Raw genomic sequence first — 21538 nt, forward strand, 5'->3', positions numbered from 1 at the left:
TTCTTGTCATCTGTTATATAAAAGAATAGATCATTTGTGCAGTCGGCTCAAGAGGTTTCTTGCTTGAACAAATCATTAACAAAACAAAATTGAGAGAAATTGCCTAAAGAAACATGGAAAATATTCGAAGTTTAGCTGATTTTGAAAAACTTTTCATTCTCTCATCACGGTTTAAAAGCGATCATTAACTTTATTAATTTTTTGTTTTTGTTAACTCCCTCGTGTCACTGAGGAGGCAAAGGGTTCTAGCCCATATAGCCAAGTCTTTTGTTAAACATTTTTAACTTTAATACAGTGTGACAGCACAGTATCTAAATCAATTTTGAGTTTTGGCCGCTAAATATTTAAAAAAAACCGGTCAAGAGCGAGTCGGTCTCTTAGTTTGAAGATCACGCTTTTCCGTACCAAAGCAACGGATCTCTAAAAATATATATATATCTCAATTCAAAATCAAAGATCAATGTCGGTCAACTTCAAACAAACACCAAGGAAAATACACAACGTAATTAAAATAGAATCGCTAACCAATCCTAACACACTGTTACTGAACCAGCTATATGTCACTTTTTTCTTCGTCAACCTCCTCTTGTCTATGTTCAACTTTCTCGGCCAACTGTCAAAATTTGACAACACTTTCTGACATTGAGAACTGTACCATTTGCGCGGGCTGTTATTCGATGTAACACCCTGAATACAAATTTCTGTGTTCTTACTCTTTATTTTTCCTTTTAATTCGTCGTCTATGGCTATGGTCATAGAGCGAAGATTGTACGAGACAGTGTTGGTATACAACAGGTTGTTTTTCTCATCGCGTATATAGAGGTTGAAATCGGCCAAATCTTGCACTGTGGTTACGAACCAATGCACGTATATTCCTGATTGAGCACTGAAATAAAATATATTGAGTAAAAAAGACTATGAAAAATACAAATAATGACTAACTATCGGTCTTTAGACGATGGTGGTCCAGCGGTTAAGACCCGTCTGTGATCGAAAGGTCCCAGGTTCGAATCCTACATCCCACATGAGTTCGCATACCAATCTGACCCATGTATAATACGTATTCCCACCAAACCTTTTATTGTTCTCACAGAGATATTGTTGCATTAAAAGCGTGACAAATAATCACGTTCGTGCAGTAAACATGTGAGGAGTTCCCTCGTCGGGAGCCGATCCTGGGTGTGCGATCAAGTCACGTTTATCATAATAATTCGTTGACACGGAAACAAATTCTTGTCAGTCTTAGAAGCAAGTAATAAAATAAAACTTGCGAGATGTGATTGCAGACAGTTGAAACTATAAGGAAAGTTGGTAAAAATAAGAATTTATTAGTAAACCTGTTTTCGCTCGCGACTTCGCCCGCGTTATTGTCCCACGGGAGTAGTCATTTTTACCCTATAGTTCAATAAGATTGGTTGAGTAGATAGAGCGTGAAGAGGTAACAAACAAACTTACTTTCACATTATAACATTAGCTGGGATACTTACTACTGAATATCTCTAAAGGCCAAATCAGGTTCAGACGTAAAATCCCCAGTGTTGCCATACTCCTGCAACTTATTGTCCAACTCAATGTTGCCAGCACACAATAATCTCTCCTCGTCCACACCCGATACAGTTTCTCCGTCCAAAATGTCTGGCTCCTTACATGTTATATTTGTGTATATTGATGATTTTTTATATTCATCGTGTGTCAGGCGGGTTAGATAGTGCTTTAACGGACGGATCAGGCAATCGCATAGGAGATTGTTGCCTAAAAATTGTTTATATATTATTGGTCAATATTTATTTTTTTAATATAAGGCACGCTTACAGTGTTTGTATAGAGGGTGTAACACTACCCGACATAGCCATTAAATATCCATACGGTACCCCAATTAAAGTCACTTCAGAGTAAAAATTTAACTGGGAAAAATAATTAAAAATATAAATATTAAAAAAATCAGTGCACAAGTCATGGTACAGCGAACATCGCGCGGTCAATTCATTGCATGTTTTAAACTTCAGCATTTGTTCGTTACGGAACTAATAGGTAGTTAAAATAAAATACTTGGAGCTAAGAATTAGATAATTATATTTTTCTTTGTTCTTACAAATTGGTATAATGAAAAACAGAAATCGAATCGAATGACAGGAAAAAAAAGCAATAGAAAAAACTAGATTTGTAGTGCGCGCGCAGGAATAAAATTGAAATTGTCGTGTTCGATAGCCATTGGCTGCCGCGCGAGGGGTCGCGGGCGGGACGCGCCTAGTGTTGTGGTGTACTGGCGTAAACAGCATTAGTTTTGATAGGGAATTCTTCAAAATTTTCATGAGGTTTTCGTTCGATAAAACGACGGTTATAGCATGATAAATTATAAAAAACTGCAAAAAAAATTAACATTTTCAAATTCAACATCGAACCTCATTATCTCGGTAACTAACTACTGATTTCCCAGGCACGGTTTCTTAGGGAAATATGTTCATATTATTGGGGAGAATACGTAGGTTTCGGCTATGTCGGAGGAAACGTTACACCCTGTATAATATTCCAGTAAGTAAATTGTAGTTTAACGCGATACATGACCAACAGTTAACAGCGGGGACCAAGAGGTAATTAAACAGACTATTAAAAAAAAATTGTCTATAAATACGTTTATAACATGATTGCCCAAGGGCCCGGCTCCATTGCTGCGTTGCGTCGACTTAGCGCGTTGCCGCTCCGTTGTTTTCCATAAGTTTTGACATTGACGTGCGTCGACGTACGCAGAAAATCGATACAATTCTTGTTGATCCGTCGACGGACGTCAAAACAACGGAGGAGAACGAAGCAAACGGCTAGTTAAGTAGCTCTCTCTCATCTTCGCTCCGTTCCCGGTTGCATTCGGAGCTGTGACGCCGCGGGGTCAGCGTAAAAAAGAACATTACAATTTTGAAAATTCGTTTGTAATTTCAAAACCGACAACCCTCCTTGGGAATGTTTTTGTTGCCTATAAGCTTTTGTCTACATGAGCATGTAGACAAAAGCTATATTTTATTTTCGGACTGGGCAGTCCGTGATCCTGAACGACTTTTAGTATGGGAGTAACTCCGAAATCGCGGATAAAAATCAGCTGTTCTATACAAAATTAAATACCTAACTTGTGGAAAATGTATGGATCAGCTGATTTTTTTTGTCGCGATTTCAAGGTTGCTTCCATACGAAAAGTTGTTCAGTACCGTCGACTGAGCGTGCAGATACAATAATGCCAATGTATCAGAAATCGCCCTGTAGTAAAAAATTTTTCAATATTCTTTGTTACCTTCAAAAAACACTTCAATTTTCTCCACAGCGATTTTCTTCACCAGCCTTGGATCGAAACTTGTCAGCTTATTGTTCCTCACGTCCAAGATTCGAATCCTGGACTTCGCTATATTCTCCATCGGTAGCTTCTCCAATTCGTTGTTTCTTACGTACAGTTCTGTTAAGTTCTCTGGTAGGTGGAATCTACCTTCAGCTGATAGGAAAATATAATATGTAAAAAACAATAATGGTAAGCCCTTCTGGTATGATAGGGACCAACACTGTTCAAAAGAGTTTCGGCATTTCTTCTTAGCAGCGGTCGTTCCGAAATGCCAGTAGTTTGTATCGTTTTGAGAAATTACTATATTCTATATAGGTATATAAATAGGTATATAAAACTCGTTACTGAGTGACTGATTGACAGACAACGCACAGCCGAAACTACTGGGCGTAGAAAGCTGAAATTTGGTGTGTAGGTTCCTAGGACAGTGTAGGGGAGCACTGATATTTCCTGAAATTCCCACGTGAAACCGATTTTTACTCGCATACGAAGTTGTGGGCAAAACCTAGTATAATATAAACTTTCAAAACTGTTTAATTTCTGAATAAATGAGACATCATTTTTTTTTAATGTTTACTGTGTTATTTGTTCCTATATATTTATTTGACGACCTCGGTGGCGCACTGGTAAAGTGCTTGCCTCTGAACCGAGAGGTCCCGGGTTCGATCTCCGGTCGGGTCATGATGAAAAATTACTTTTTCTGATTTGCCCGGGTCTTGGATGTTTATCTATATATATATATTTGTTACAAAATATAGTATCGTTGAGTTAGTATCCCATAACACAAGTCTCGAACTTACTTTGGGGCTAGCTCAATCTGTGTGATTTGTCCTAATATATTTATTATTATTATTTATTTATTTAGTACTGCGCCCGGGGGCACTTTCGTAGAAATTTCGGGATAAAAATACCATATATTACTACTGGTCACTGGTATCAAACGCAAAACCTCCTAAAGACTACTCGGGTACATCAAAACAAGCAACTTTTATTCTACGACTTTTCGTGATCCGTAGTTTTTTCACATAAAATCAATACAATCTAATTTGTGATTCTACACATCTCAACTTTAAGTAATAACCAAGCAACACGAGACAGTACAGTAGCGTTATGTAGCGGAATCGACCATAGAGTTAACGTTTTATAGAAACAACATTAAAACTAAAAAAAAAAGAATTTTGTATTTATTACGTTCAGACAAAAGTCTGTAGAACAAAAGATGTTAGTCTCTATGTACCTTATGCGCCTTTGGAAGGTTATGCGTTAGATACCAGTAACGCTGTATATCATAGGTTATATTCTACCCATATACCAAATTTCATAAGACATACATAGACATACATCCTCACAAACTTTCGCATTCATCGTAGCATAATACTCACTAGTGCGTGAAATTAAATCCTTCAAATTGTTATCAGACAAGTCCAAAATTTCCAAACTAGTTAGATTTCCGAGAACATCTGAAATGGATTAATGGATAAAGTCACTGTTTAAACGCCAATATTTAAGCTGAATATGTGTGTCACTAGATGGCGATATCCAGTTTTCGAACGCGCTATCGTGTGTCGCTCATGAAATTATATAGTTCTTCAAAATATGTACAGTTTTTTTGGCTTAACTTTTTGATCATTACACTTCTGGTTGTCACAATTCTGAAGTTTATATTTCTGTTGGACCTCACGTGTATTTTTGACAATCAGCCGATTGTTCAGTTAGTTTTATGTCTAACCGCATTAGAGGTTAGATAACCGCTAAAAACCACTAAAAACTTTCTCCACGAAAAATTGTTAGCGATACAATAGTTATACTCTTTGATTGTCCGTATTTTTATTCTTAGTTTATATAAATTTGGTAATGTTTGTCAACACTGTGTTAACGTAATTATACTATGTATAACTTAAATAAGATTCGGCACTGTTATTGTCTAGAACTTAAAATTTGTGTTTGTTGAATGTAAATATCCTGTATAATGACTGTTATGTGCCAAAATAAATGAAAAAAAAAAAGTTCCCCACAGTTTCGACACCGCTGCAGTATACTGTACTGCTACAATAAATGTTTTTTCTTTCGGTTCGCTGTAGGTCACATACTTTTCCGAAGAATATAGCTTGATAATCAACAAATAGATTTATTTTTTTTTGCCAGTTTGCGGGTGCCACAGCAAAAAAAAAATATAATTTCATTTCTTGGTTAACTGACGAATTAATATGAACATTTGTCCCCAAGAAATTAATGCATGGGAAATCAAAGCGCAACAAAGCTCCAAACTCCACTAACTGCTGCGAATATCATTAATAATATTGCGTCTAAAGTATATTTTCTTTACAGTGTTCGTTCCATGTGTAATATCGAGGGTAAGTACGGGTATTTTGTTGTGACTCAGATACACTTACATTAAACCGTACATCGGTAAAAAAAACACAGAAAATTAAACCTTACAAACTAAACAACAAAGCTCAAAACTCTACTTACTGCTGCGAATATCATTAATAATATTGCCTCTAAAATATATTTTCTTTACAGTCTTCGTTCCGTGCGTAATGTCGGGGGTAAGTACCGGTATCTCGTTGTGACTCAGGTCGATTTCCATGAGTCGGTACGGGATCCACGGCGAGGAAGGAAACATCTTTTTCGTTAGAAAACTGAATTTGTTGTAACTCAAGTTCACCTGAGAAAATACAGAATAGTTGTGTACCCTTTGTATTTAGCTAAATCTATATCGATCCATATGATAACATTGTGAATGGACTACGTCTGTACACAAGATATTATCATCTTGAATAGTCGTATTTCCTCATGGCTGAGGGTCGTGATCATTACGTGGAATGAAACACACACAACAACTCCCTTGGCACTATTAATGGATTGGTTTGCCATTGCCTTCTCCATTTCACACACAAGTTAATAAGAATCAACCAGTGTGCAGGTTTCCTCACGATGATTTCCTCCACCGGAAGCAGGCGGTGGTCGATGAAAACAATACACGAGTCAGATTGATATCAAACTCATGTGGCACGAGTAGGATTCGAACCTGGGACCTTTCGATCCACAGGCGGGCGTCTACACCACCACAGCTTCAAAAAGATTCACTTTATGGGACAAATAGAAGCAAAAATATTTTATTTAAGAATTTTTGTCTGAATCAAAAATCAAAAATCAAAATCAAATCATTTATTTAGAAATTAAGCCTTCACAGGCACTTTTTCACGTCTGTCTGTCTGTATGTTTGTTCAAGCTATATATATAGATTACAGACAAATTATCAGGAGATATGAAAATAAACAAATGCTTGTACTGAACCGTGTTTCAATATTGATAACCGTGTTTCAGTGGTCGTTCCGAAATGCCAGTAGTTTGTAGCTTATGAGAAATAACTATAAATATAAAGATTGACGAGAAAAAGTGCCTGTGAAAGTCTAATTTCTGAATAAATTATTTGAATTTTGAATTTGAATTTGATATTATATCATATTATATTCCGTGTCAATCTCAACTTTGACGTTGGCAAAATCATCGTTTTGGCGAACGAAGGAGGCAAGAAATTTAAAAAAAAAAATGTTATTATTACCTTCTCCAATGATAAACAATCGTCGAGCAATCCGTTCGTTTTGTTGTCAATTTTCTCCAACTTGTTGTGTGACAAATCCAGTTTCCTGTAAAATAAATGCCAGCAGAAACATTCTGTAAAAAACCCAAGTCTCGCAGCTCAGTTTTTCTAAGGTAAAACAGTTGTGAGATCCATGTAACACCAAGACGATTAATTCATTTAGTCCCTACATAAGGGACCTTCTGTCTTGAGTTGTTACGCAAGTTAGTATCATATCAATATTGAAAATCTTTTAGGTTTTTAAATAAATAAATAAATATATACGGACAAATCACACAGATTGAGCTAGCCCCAAAGTAAGTTCGAGACTTGTGTTATGGGATACTAACTCAACGATATTATATTTTATAACAAATACATATATAGATAATCATCCAAGACCCGGGCCAATCAGAAAAAGATCATTTTCCATCATGACCCGACCGGGGATCGAACCCGGGACCTCTCGGTTCAGAGGCAAGCACTTTACCACTGCGCCATCGATCGACAAATAAATAGATATAAATATATAATAAATAGATCGATTTGGCCATCGCATGAATTTCTAGTTTCCCATAAAATAAATAATACTTGTATAGGGAGAAATCACATTCAGTTAACCGCGAAGTGTTAAATCAATTTTTGACGTCAATAAGTGATGTGTATCAAAGAATTTAGAATTTGAATATTAGGTCCCAGGTTGGGTGGCGGAATGGGTTTTATGTTGGGTTCCACTTTGGGTTCCAAAGTGTCAATACGTAATTTTAATCAATTTAATGAATATTTATTTAAATATCTTGTAGAATAAACTTGGTAATCAGTGAATGAATCCTAACAGATTTTATAAATGCGAAAGCAAATGTAACGCAGCTACGCTTTGTTTGGAATATCTTTCGATGTATTTCGCCGGCGCTGGCACATTTGGATCTACTGTCATAAATTCTAAATCCGCTCGAACACTTTGACGCGATCACACACACATACATTATGATCCACATCGGGTTCCAATTAGGGTCCTACATCTTAAATTTCAGAAACAAATACTTAAATTTCCGATTATACATTATGATCCACATCGGGTTCCAAATAGGGTCCCACATCCCAAATTTCAGAAACAAATAAGTACATAAAGATTGGGTACCAATGGGTTCCAATTAGGGTCCCACATCCCAAATTTCAGAAACAAATAAGTACATAAAGATTGGGTCTCAATGGGTTCCAATTAGGTTAATTCCAAAATTTCCGGTCCTATATTATGATCCACATCGGGTTCCAAATTACAAAAGTAAATATTTTAACTAAATCTTACCTCAAAGCCACCAATCCTTTAAAAGCCTCATTAGGAATGGCCTCCAGGCCATTTCCTCTAAAACTGAGCTGCAATAATTGCTGCATACCGTTGAACGAATGTTGCGCGACGTTTGTGATTCGATTGTGGGATAAATCTAGATGGAACATCGTGGGAAGGTTGCCGAAGGCCGATTTCGATAGGGACGTTATGTTGTTGTTCTAGAAAAAAATCGCAAATAATATAATTTAAGTTAAAAAATTCGTTTTCTACTCTATGTATGTAGACATATTGTAATGTAACACGATTTAAAATAATACATATTTGTTTTGTTTGTACCTTTCTAAATGAAATTTGTATTCAGCGTGGGTCACATTTATTTCCGGCGGGTTATAATTTATATTTTTTCCTAATGGAATTTCTTACAATTTTTTATATCAATGAAATACTTTCACTTATACATAGTTCAAACTTAAAATTTGATTATTTCGTTAAACACATTTCTATTCAATGAAGAATAATAATAAAATATTCAAACATTAACTCTTTCCCGCGGCTTCGCCCGCGTACATTACGTGCGTTCGCTCGTAACATATTATTGTCAAGGTCTCGGGTTCTAAGCAACGTGTTTTTAAGTTAGACCATCTGTGAAAACCTTATCAGATTCCATTCAACGGCTTTTGCGTGATACGTGAACAAGCATACAGACAGAAAGACAAAGATTCTAAAAAAATTGTTCTGGCTTCTATTATTGTCATAGTAATTTTTCTGTAATATCTCCTATGTACAGCCCTTTACATTTTTATTACACTAAACTACTAGCTGTGCTCCGAGGCTTCGCCTCCGTGGGAATTCTGGGATAAAAAGTACCCTATGTGTTATTCCACGTTATATTCTACGTAACTATGTTATATCTATGTAACAAACTTCCTAACAATCCATCCGGAAGATTTTTCGTGAAAGAATCACAAACATACACACACACAAACATACATCCTCACAAAATTTCGCATTTATAATATCAGTGGGATGGTTCGCAGAGCGTTCCGACTCGGAGGAACGACGACGGCTTCGAAGGAATCATATCCAAAACCAATCATTCATAAAATTGATCATTACTACAGTACAGAGTAATTAATGTGAAGACATATAGTAAAACTCATTCTTGTCTTTGTTAAAATTTGGTAAAATATTCAATGACATCGCGACATAGCGGTCGGAACGATGCGTTGCGAACCAACCAGTAGGATAAATAAATTTACTTACCTGTAGATATAAATATTGCAGACTTGTCAACGTGTTCAGAGCTTCCCAGGGCGGCCTTTGAATTCCATTACTAGACAAATCTAGATGCTGCACCGTCAATAAACCAGCAAAACTGTGTCCCTCTAATACTTCTAGCTTGTTATGTGATAGATTCAGTCGTAAAAGGGAATTCATTGTTGGCCACGTGTTAGGTTTGATTTCCGTTAGATTGTTGTGGGCAAAATTTAGTTCTCTACGGAAGATATATATACATTTATATCTCAATAGAAAATGCTCATCAGACTGAAATTTTTTTGTTAAGTCGTCATTTCTATATTCCCTATAGTTTAGCTGTACCATCATGGGTCTACATCAGGTCTTCCAGATCTTCGATTTTTATATCTCAACGGAAAATGCTCATCGCTCGGGTAAAAAAAAACAATAAAATTTACACCTAAGCCTTCCTTAGGAATCACACTATCTATTGGTGAAAATCCGTGCAGAAGTTTTTGTGTTTATCGCGAACAAACAGACAAACGCGGTACAGGACTTTGTTTTATAATATGTAAGGATTATACAGGGTTACTGGTATCAAACGCAAAACCTCCTAAAGACTACTTGGGTACATCAGAACAGCAACTTTTATTCTACGACTTTTCGTGATCCGTAGTTTTTTTCACATAAAATTAATACAATCTAATTTGCGATTCTACACATCTCAACTTTAAGTAATAGCCAAGCAACACGAGACAGTACAGTAGCGTTATGTAGCGGAATCGAACATAGAGTTAACGTTTTATAGAAACGACATTAAAACTTTTTAAAAAAGGATTTTTTTTGTATTTATTACGTTTAGACAAAAGTCGTAGAACAAAAGATGTAAGTCTCTATGTACCTTATGCGCCTTTGGAAGGTGTTATGTTATATATATATATATATATATATATATGTATAATTAACCAAACAAAAAAAAAGTTTTAATAAAAGATCGAGCTGACCAGTTCCCCCCGGCAGCACCCGTTCACGAGTTGACGCGCGAGTCAGCCATCGCGAAGCTCAACCACAATAGAGGGAACCTCCCGACCCGACCCACGATTTATTTATACATAGTTTGATTCCTGAGGAAGGTTTAGGTTCATAATTATTAAGGTTTTACCTGAGCGATGCAGGGACGGGTCGCTAGTTATTTATATAATACACTTACCCCAAACTTATAGGTATTTGTGGTATAGTATCCAATTGATTGTAAGACAAATCCATCTCCCTACAGCCGGCGAGCTTCGCCAGCCCACCGCGGGACCCGGACGTTAACCTGTTGTGGGACAGGTCCAGTCGAAACACAGTGGACAGGGCTCCGAATGTCGCAGGTTTGATCTGCTCCAACTCATTGTGGCTTACATTTAAATATCTGTAATAAAAATTTAAACTACACGACTAGAAGTGATTTGTCGAAGTCCTAACTAATAATGTAAATGCGAAAATAAGTTTGTTTGTTACCTATTCACGGTCTATCTACTCAACCAATCTTCTTGAAATTTTGCATACGTTGAAAGTTTTTTTGTGTACCTTTTATCGCGGAAAATTTCTTCCCTTCCGAATTTTTCCGGAAAATTGTTCCGGAAAAATTCGTGGGAAATTCACGCAGGCGAATCCGCGGGCAAAAGCTATTCGTATCTAATATTGTAAATTCGTGGGAAATTCACGCAGGCGAATCCGCGGGCAAAAGCTATTCGTATCTAATATTGTAAATTCGTGGGAGATTCACGCGTGCGAATCCGCGGGCAAAAGCTATTCGCATCTAATATTGTAAATGCGAAAGTCGGAATTGACAGATTGTTATTCCGCTGCCGCTGGACAGATTTTGACGAAATTTGGTATGCATGTAGTTAAAGATCCCCGTTCAAACATAGGCTATTTTTATTTTTCCAAAGTCAACCCCTTTTGCCTATGATGGGGGGTGAAAATACACGTGGAAAAAACTATACTCTTTAAGATTTCTTTCTTAAAAAACACACCAAGTCACTCACCTTAAAGAAAACAGATTTTGAAACACTCCATTGAATATATCTGTCAGTTTATTGTATGAAACATCGACCGTATGCAGTTCGTACAGTTTCGGAAACGCCATTTTGGGTATATTTTCTAATTGATTGTATGACGCGTTGAGTATCCTTATACCTGTCATGTTGTGTATGGGAATCTGGTAATTATAAACATAAATTAATGTTAATATGGCGACACCATCACATTTTTATACAAAAAAAACGCATAAAATACATAAATATTACTGGATATATAATAGTATTAAATATTGTATTAAAATGGTCTTCGCTCAGCATGATGCCGTGGTGTGAGCCGCGACGCTGGTCTTCCGCGAATATCATGTCATTTTTGAGGAAAGGACATTTCGAAAAAGGGCATTAAGTATTAGAAAGAAATATTTTCAGAAAGGGTATTTCGGAAAAAGGTCAATATTAGAGGTAAGTATTTTGAGTTTGGGAAAGTGACAATTTCGGAAAAAGGCGTTATTAGAGAGAGATATTTAGAGTTCGGGAAAGTGACATTTGGAGAGTGACATATTGAGAATGCGACATTTTGAGAAAGTGATATTTTCAGAAAGTGACATTTTGAGAACGTGACATTTTGAGAACGTGACACTTTGAGAACGTGACATTTTGAGAACGTGACATTTTGAGAAAGTGACATTTCAGAAAGGGCATTTCGGAAAAAGGTCATTATTAGAAAGAGATAAGTATTTGGAGTTTGGAAAAGTGACATTTTGAGAAAGGAAAATTTCGGAAAAAGGCACTATTAGAGAGAGATATTTAAGAGTTCGGGAAAGTGACATTTGGAGAAAGTGACATATTGAGAACGCGACATTTTGAAAAAGTAATATTTTGAGATAACGACATTTTCAGAAAGTGACATTTTCAGAAAGTGACATTTCGAGAAAGTGACATTTTGAGAACGTGACATTTTGAGAACGTGACATTTTGAGAAAGTGACATTTCAGAAAAATGCCATTACTAGAACGACGTATTTTGAGACAGGGACATTTTGCAAAGGGAGATCATAGACATAAACGAACAAAAATGTCCACTTACCTGTGAGAAATCCGTGAAATTATTATAGGCTACGTTGAGTTCGAACGCGTAACTGTTCTCGTCGAATGCACCGCGAGGAATCTTCTTCAACTTGTTGTAACTGGTGATGAAGAAATTGTCATCAACCAACAATAACCGACAACACTCAACGTCCCACATTTGCGTGTCGATGGCGAATCAAATCATTTATTCAGAAATTAGACCGCCACAGGCACTTTTTCACGTCATATTCTAAACTAAGGGTCTGTCCCGACTTCGCTCGGTTAAAACCATAATAGAATTGTGTATCTCGTTGCTAATATTTATGTATTTTGTTTGCCACTCTCGCCCGTGACCCGTGACTCATTCCAGTCCATTGAAAAGGCGTTGAAGTTACTGACGTGACTGCAACACATGCAGAATGCGTCTATTTGCCGAAATGAACCCACGGTACAACGTGACAACTCGCTTACATACTTGTATTTGTACTTGTATGATAAGATTTTTTTTTTACTTATATGTTTGTTATCATTATTTTGTATTGTGGTGTGTAATTTTTGGCAATAAATGTTCATTCATTCATTCATTCATTCATTCAAAAAAGTTGTCTATGTCACTCCAGAAGGTTTCGTCTATGTGTTTTTTTCGTCCCTGTGCCAAATTTCAACATTAATCGTCACAGTACTTTTTAAGTTTATTCATTACAAACGAAAATACAAATCTTCTCTCTTTATAATATTAGTATTGATCAAGTCATGTTTACCAAAGCTAAAAGATTAGCGTTTCGGAACGACCACTGCTGAGAAAAAATGCCGAGGGAAACTCATTTGAACAGTGTTGGTCGCTATCATGCCAACAAGGGTTTGCCATTGCCGTGGCAAATCAACAAATGCTGGGCTGTGACGCCGCAAAGCATAGAGTCAGCTTAGAAATTAAACCATTTTTTTTTTTATTTATCTGATTTTAAACCCACATTTAGCCGTATGATGTATTTATTAGTGACTCGTCGCTTATGAGAATCTCCATTTTATAACACGCCCGTATGAGTTGAAAAATGACACGCCATGCGTGATTTTTTATAAGATTTAGTATCACCTGTCGCGTTGTCTTTAATCAAATCTTGCAAATTAGATTTCTCCTACTTCCAGTTGACCTGCAGAGTTGAAATTTCCCACGTCGCGTCAGTTTCCATGACAATGCATTATTATGACAAGCGTGACCTGATGGCGGAGCCCAGGCGACGGAACTGCTTAACCGTTTACAGCCCGTACATAGGTTTTGAAAACTAGTGGCAAAAATGACATTTTTGTAAAAAGTAATTTTATTTTTTAAAACAAAATATAGGCTTACCTGAGATCTAATATCGTCATATTATTACAATTCTGAAAAGCCCCACTCTCTATTGTGTCCAGTTGGTTGTGAGATATGTTTACCACAGACAAATATAGGTCAGTGAACGCTTGGGTGGATATCGATGTTATGTTGTTCTCCGCTAAATTTATGAGCTGTAATTCGAACAAGTTTATTTGTTAGACAAATTAAAAAACCCCCGACTTTCAATATTCATTTCGATTTTCACGAAACACGGCTAAGAACACTCGGGATAAAATTATCTATGACACAAAAAGAAAACTAAACGAAAATCGGTACAATTTTTAAGTTAAAATCGATTAAGTCGTTTTTGCTATATTCGCAATTTTGTAATTTATTGTGTGCGCGATCGCGAGAACCAAGTTCGCGGCGAACAACTAAATTAAATTTGATAGATAAATAAAAAGTTTATTTGCATCAACCGCGACACGTACAATTAACTAGAAGTTGGAACATGCCAGATAGAGATACACATGTATAAATAACAATAACAAGATAATTGCAACAGCTTATATACTAACATAAAAAACAATTAAAAAAACCTCAGCTGCACATATGTCTATGTGAGATGCTTCATTAAAATTTTATAATTTATTTCCTATATCATCTCACGTACAGTGATACGCAGCCATACTAATTAGACGAATTGCAAAGTCAAATCAATTCATCATTTTGTAAAAAACTTGTTCTATACATATTAGGACAAATATATTAGGACAAATCACACAGATTGAACTAGCCCCAAAGTAAGTTCGAGACTTGTGTTATGGGATACTAACTCAACGATACTATATTTTTATAACATATACATATATAGATAAACATCCAAGACCCGGGCTAATCAGAAAAAGATCATTTTCCATCATGACCCGACCGGGGATCGAACCCGAGACCTATTGGTTCAGTGGCAAGAACTTTACCACTGCGCCACCGAGGTCGTCAATATTTTGATCTATACATATAAAAGAAGACACTACAACACAAACCGTTGTGTCTAGAAACTTCAAATTTAACACGTAGGTTCCTTATGTGGTCCAGGGGTGTACTAATAAAGGATTTTCCAAAATTCATCCTCTAAGGGGGTAGAAGGGGGGTTCAAAGATTGTATGGGTAAAATATCTAAATATTTCACTGAAGGGAAAATCATGCGGGCGAAGCCGCGGGCAAAACCTAGTTTATATATATATATATATATATGGGACACAAACCTCAACATATTTGACCTCCTTGAACATTTGGAAATCCACATTAGTTATCCTATTTCTGGCCAAATCTATAGTTCCTATTCGAGTGACAGCCGAGAATGTGCTGCGTCCTATGTCCGATATCTGGTTGTCTTGAAGGAATAAACGTCTGGAAATAATAAAGTCATACAAAAAAAATACAATATTTATCCTAAGTAATATATAAACTAGGTTTTGCCCGAGGCTTCGCCCGCGTCAATATCCCACGAGAACCAATAGGTTTCTTTCATGCAATATTTCACTAAAGTCGATTGAATGGAAGCTTGAAGAGGAACACGAAAATTCAATTTAACATTTATAGTAGACTAGCTGCGCCCCGGGGCTTCGCTCCCGTGGGAATTTCGGCATAAAAAGTACCCTATGTGCTATTCCAGGTTATATTCTGCTTCGCTCCCGTAGTAATTTCGGGATAAAAAGTAATGTGTTATTCCAGGTTATATTCTAACCGTGTACCAAATTTCATAACAATCAGTCCAATAGATTTTGCGTGAAAGAGTAACAAACATACATACACACATCCTCACAAACTTTCGCATTTATAATATTAGTAAGATATTAGTTGAACAAATCTGAAATTTATTTTAGAAGTAAGTTTGTTTGTCTTCACGTGTTTTCTAGTCAAACATTCTATTTGAAATTTTGCACACATGTAGTTTGAAGTACGGAGAAGGACATAGGGTAACATTCATCCCGGATAAATAACTGTTCCTTTTGGTAATACATGTGGGCAAAGCAGCGGGTAAAAGCTAGTAATTATTTCATCTTATATTCGATTATTATTTCATCTAATTGAATTAGTCTAGGTTATCTTCTGCCCGCGGCTTCGTACGCGTTTATTTCATACTTCAGCTCGTAACATATTATTGTCTATATCTCGGGTTCTAAGCAACGTGTCGCGATGAAACCTACACCAGATTCAAAGTTAGACCGTCCGCTACACAACTGTGCACCGCATCCAATTCCATCAAGTAGATTTTGCGTGATGCACGAACAAACATACAGACATATAAACCGAAAGACAGACAAACGGACAGACAGACAGACAGGCCGATAAAATGTGGATAAAAAATTTGACTTACCTCATAAATCTCATTCCTCTGAAGCTGTTTGTGTCGAGTTTCTTCAGTTTATTATTGTCCAAATGCAAAACTTTTAATATTGTATTCTTCGCGAACATACCTCTGAAATCATATTTTTATACGAGCAATAAGCACCTGGGTGTAACCACCTGAGACCGGCTACTCCCAGGTCTAACCGCACTTCAGGGCTTAACAGCCGTAACATATACAGGGTTACTGATAACTAACGCATAACCTTCCAAAGGCGCATAAGGTACATAGAAACTAATTTCCCTTTATTATTAATATAGTTCCTATAAAACGTTAACTCTATGTTCGATTCCGCTACATAACGCTACTACACTGTCTCGTGTTGCTCGGCTATTACATAGAGTTCACATGTGTAGAATCGCAAATAAGATTGTATTTTTTATATGAAAAAAAAAAACTACGAATCCCGAAAAATCGTAGAATAAAAGTTACTTGTTTTGATGTACCCAAGTAGTCTTTAGGTTTTGCGTTTGATACCAGTAACCCTGTATACATACATATATACGTATTTATTTGAAACACCCCATAAACAATATAGTTGACTCACCTTGGTATGTCTGCAATTTGGTTATGACTAACATTACACCATCCCAACATCGTCAAATCTAGAATATGGCTACCGTCCAGTTTAGTTATGTTATTATAGCTGAAAATTTAACATTTTTTGAATAAATTTATATCAGGACAGTCCCTACTATCACCTATGGTGCCGAGACAAGGATTCTTACAAAAGGAACTGTGTACAAGATTACGATGGCGTAAAGGGCAATGGAACGAACCATGCTCGCCATCAAATTACAAGAACGAATTCGCAATCAGTTTCAAGTTCAAGACGTTTTCATTCATATTACTGCTACACTATAGCTTTATGCAAATCAAAATTATGGTAAAATACATTAGCCTAAAATAGTTTAGGCTAAGCAAGCATAATTATAGAATTATGCTTATTGAAAAGGTATGCCAAAAAGTATGTCAAAATATTATTATGTCAACAAAATATATGCCTAACTTGTTATGCTAAATTAAATTAGGATAAAAAAATTTATGCGAAAAATTGGGATCTCAGATAAAATGAATTGATTTGTAACAATCACCTCAAATCCAAAACTTCAGTAGCTCTCAATCCTCTGAATTGATTCCTCTTGAATGTAGACAGTCTGTTGCCGTGGAGATCCAGGGTCTTCAGTTTTATCAGATTCTGCAACAAAAACACAAGCTATCACGGAGGTCCGGGCACAACAGCTTGTTAACTAATATTATTAATGTGAAAGTCAGTTTGTTTGTTAAATTTTTAATTATGCTAAAAAAATTAAGGATTAATATTAAAGACCCTATTAACATGTGAGTGATCAAAATTTAATATTATCGTTCATCATCAAAGTTATTGAGGTTTGCGTTTATTGCAAAATATCAATGAATTTATGGACGTAGTTTGAAACTCAAATTATGCCAATTCATAGTTTATCGTGTTCTCTCGCTCTCGCGTGCAATGACCCCGGCGTAGGCAAAAAATAAATAAATAAAAAAAGAATTGGCAGAATTTATCAATGAAAATGGACTTTGTGTGAACCGCTGCGCTGAGCCTAGCTTTACTATGAAGCGTAGTGTCAGGCGGCGCACTCAAGTATTATAACCAACTATTATAGATTTTTTTGGATAAATTTTGGATTACGATTTTTTTTGCTTTGACTATGCACATATTATCAGTAATAGGTACTGATAGCCCTATTTTCTCAATGAACCACGAACCTGGAAGGTGTCTTCAGGGAACTCAGCAATGAGCCCATTAGTCAGATGCAGCCTCTCTATACGACCGGCCGCCTCGCTACCCGCGAATATGTCCTTAGTCAATTTGGTGATTCGGTGGCCATCTATCGATAGTACCGTCAGGTTGCTTAGGATCTGAAAATAAGTAAAATTTCACATACTAGTTGTTCGCCACGAACTTAGACCTTGCGAACACAATATTTTTTTTTACAAAATTGTAAATATTTTTCAAAAACGACTGAACCGATTTTGATGCCCCACGAACTTAAAAATTCTATTGACACACCTTTTAAATTTCATCAAAATTGGACCAAAGGTTCGATAGTTATTACACGTATACAAATATGCATACGCTTACAAACATACATACATAAAATTTATAAACGCGAAAGTAAGTTTGTTTGTAACCTCTTCACACGTTATCTACTCAACTAACCTTCTTGAAATTGCGCATACATGTAGTTTGAAGTATGGAGAAGAACATACACACACCACACGCCTCAAATGAAGACTATAAAGACCCGAACTCACCTTGAAAGCCTCCTTAGGGAACTCCGCAATCTTCGTATTAATCATTCTGAGTTCTTGCAGAGTCCTGTTGACACCGGCGAACGCATATTTGTCTATGGTCTTTATAGGAGTGTCCTCTATGTGCAGGACTCTTATTGTTGATCTGTGGAATAGGGGACCGAAGAGGTGCGCTGGAAAGGAAGAATTATAAAGAATTAAATGCCTTTTAAATACACCGAGTTAATCAGCGACTAGGGATTCCCTCTCGCCACGATCCTGACAAATCACACTCGTTTTTTTAAATAATAATGAGAAGCTGGAATCGAGCGGGAATTGAACCCGCGCCCCTGTCTATCCGGGACAGTGCTCTTGACCACTGAGCTATCGAGACCAGAGCCAGTTCGGCTGAATTAATTCATCCCCTTTACGTCTCACGCCGACGTTCAGTATCTTCATTAAACAGTAGTAGGTATTCATAACTAATCAACATACCCCACTGTCCCACAGGGGTCCCACTGTGACAGGGGCGCGGGTTCAATTCCCGCTCGATTCCAGAATTTCTTCATCTCATTATTATTTTCAAAAATAAGTTAAAAAGCATATGTGACAAGTATAACAAATCCATTTAAATAACACTTGTCTCCTCTATATTCATCGCTCTCTCTCCATGCATGCCCTCCAGTAGGAGTTCAAATAATGAAAAATAGGAGTAGTGCGGTATATGTTTGCTGTGGACTTTAAATTGTCTATTGTTGTGCAGGCAAACCATAGACAAATAAAGTCCCTACTCTCGTGGCGCGGCGTAGCGTGTTCATAATGTTTAGTGTTGCAAGCTAAATGGACACAGCAGCCTCATAAGAAAACAAATCTTAGTGGTTGGAGATTTTAGCTAATCAGTTCTTAAAACAGTTGTCCTAAGCTGTAGTAAGAACATTCTCATTGGGTAGTATTAAAAGTAAATCCTAACTAATATTATAAATGCGAAAGTAAGTTTGTTTGTTACCTCTTCACACTTTATCCGTCCGCCAATCTTCTTTAAATTTTGCATAAACATAGTTTGAAGTACGGAGAAGGACATAGGTTACTTTTTGTACCGAAATTCTCACAGAAGCGAAGCCCCGGGGCGCAGCTAGTAAATAATACTAATAGAATACTTACAAATTTTGCATTGATGCAACAGCAACCTCTCAATCGGCTGCCCGAGCCCTGCCAAGTTCACGATCCCCACACTCAACACTGCCAGCCCTGCATTCTCACAACGTATGTACAACCCTGCATCTGTCCCGCTCTCGCACACACATGGATGCAATAACTGCGTCTCTTTCGGGCACGGATATCTGGGCCCGGGCGGTATGTACTCAGATTGTGTTATGGCGAACAGTGTTGCTATGGTGATTATTATGAGTGTTGCCATGGTGGTAGGTGTTCTGCAAAGATTTGACATACTTACAGTAAATATAATTTATTATGACCTAGTTTTTACCGATCATTTCATCTTATATATGTTGATAAAGACAGTTAACCTGAGTCAGAATAGGGTTCAGGCAGACAGACAACAAAAAGATCATATAAAACATTTTACCTTTTGAGGCATGAAAACTTTTAATTAACAAAAATGTATTCAGGCTGTTAAATAATAGGGAAAGCATAAGTGGAAAGGTTGTCTACTTTATTGATACGAGGTCTTGTCACTATTTACTTCGGAGAAACCTGTCCCAAGGCTATAAGACAACCAGTAGGAAGTATAGTAAAAGAACGTAAAAACCTGTTTTAAAATAAAGAATAACCCGCCTTTAAAATCGTATATGCATTATAATTTTTATTGTGTATACCTATCGAATAATCATTAGAAATAGTGCTAATAGCATGATTAATTATTCATTTGCAATAGTTGACCAAAGTTAGACAAAATACTTTCACTTAAGAAAAAACTAGTTTTAAAACGTTACCTGCAAGTAATTCGCAACCGATGGTGAATTACAGCAATTCCTGCAGTTGTTAGTTTCTTTTCAGTGTTTGCAACATAATAATTATGCGAGAATCACGCAATATTAATATTGGGAAAATTTACACATCCTACCACTTCACGGTCAACACAAAACTGACTTGTTGACTGACTTGACACATTCATTTGACATCAGCGGCGTTGATAGACGTCATCTCATCTTGTCAAAATAAACGAAATTATTTTACGTTTAGATAAATGTTGCCATTGCAAAAGTGTTGCATAAGGTTTATATCGAGTTTATTTAGAAACCTTCGAAAAAAGCATTTGGAGCATTTTATGCTGCAAATGTTTTTTTATAAAAACAAATGAACAAATACTCTAAACATACTTATTTAAACGGAACGATAAAAACAATAGATCAAAATATTTTACATGTGTACACTTATATGTTTCATTTTATTAACCACGAAAACAAATAATCCACATTTGCTAGTGCTCTGAATTCGGAATATGATTATATACATTGTGATTAAGAACACAAACGTCGTGTATAATTTATATATTTCAAAGATAAGTAAAGCATATAAAAGCATCTAGAACCATTGTTAATATACTTATGCCATATGTTTCATGATAAAATGCAGAACTGGGAATATCCAGCGAACTGTCGAAAATTTCGCTTTTCTTAAAACAATATTTCCGAAACTTAATTCTTCTTGTCATGTTCTTCATGGGTTCTTCCGTCGGTATATCAAACAAAGCATTATAAAAAGCTATTAAATACGGTATCAATAATGCTTGTCCGATATAATGCCATAGCAATACAAAAATCAGAGTTAGTAATATAACTTGACAAAACATGTAGAAATAGTAGGGAAAGATAATAGCATTCGGCGTTGTTATTTTGGTGATTTTGCAAACAAGCCATTGGATCATCATCCAGTAAACCATACATTGATTTGTTCCAGAACATAATGATACGCAGCAGTCCCAGAATCTTGCGCATAGTATGTACGGAAAGCAGAATACTTCCCACCAATTATATCTGAACACGTCGTCTGTATG

The 21538-nt window shown here is 36.3% G+C and overlaps 1 protein-coding gene across 1 annotated transcript; it reads right to left on the reverse strand.

Moving 5' to 3' along the window:
• Window positions 1-350: 350 nt before the first annotated feature.
• On the reverse strand, window positions 351-20636 carry conv (convoluted). Its single transcript, XM_053765577.2, has 20 exons — window positions 20475-20636; window positions 19684-19952; window positions 18547-18716; window positions 17998-18150; window positions 17343-17446; window positions 16796-16894; window positions 16219-16320; window positions 15104-15248; window positions 13875-14029; window positions 12546-12645; window positions 11469-11641; window positions 10646-10849; window positions 9463-9694; window positions 8218-8417; window positions 6891-6975; window positions 5795-5990; window positions 4705-4782; window positions 3281-3475; window positions 1488-1752; window positions 351-886 (listed from the first exon to the last, which is right to left on the reverse strand). Exons 2-20 carry the CDS (start codon window positions 19937-19939, stop codon window positions 451-453), a joined length of 3348 nt encoding a protein of 1115 aa, XP_053621552.1. The 5' UTR covers window positions 19940-19952; window positions 20475-20636; the 3' UTR covers window positions 351-450.
• Window positions 20637-21538: the final 902 nt, after the last annotated feature.

Source organism: Plodia interpunctella, chromosome 27, assembly GCF_027563975.2.
Source record: "Plodia interpunctella isolate USDA-ARS_2022_Savannah chromosome 27, ilPloInte3.2, whole genome shotgun sequence".
NCBI classification, from domain to species: Eukaryota; Metazoa; Arthropoda; class Insecta; order Lepidoptera; family Pyralidae; genus Plodia; species Plodia interpunctella.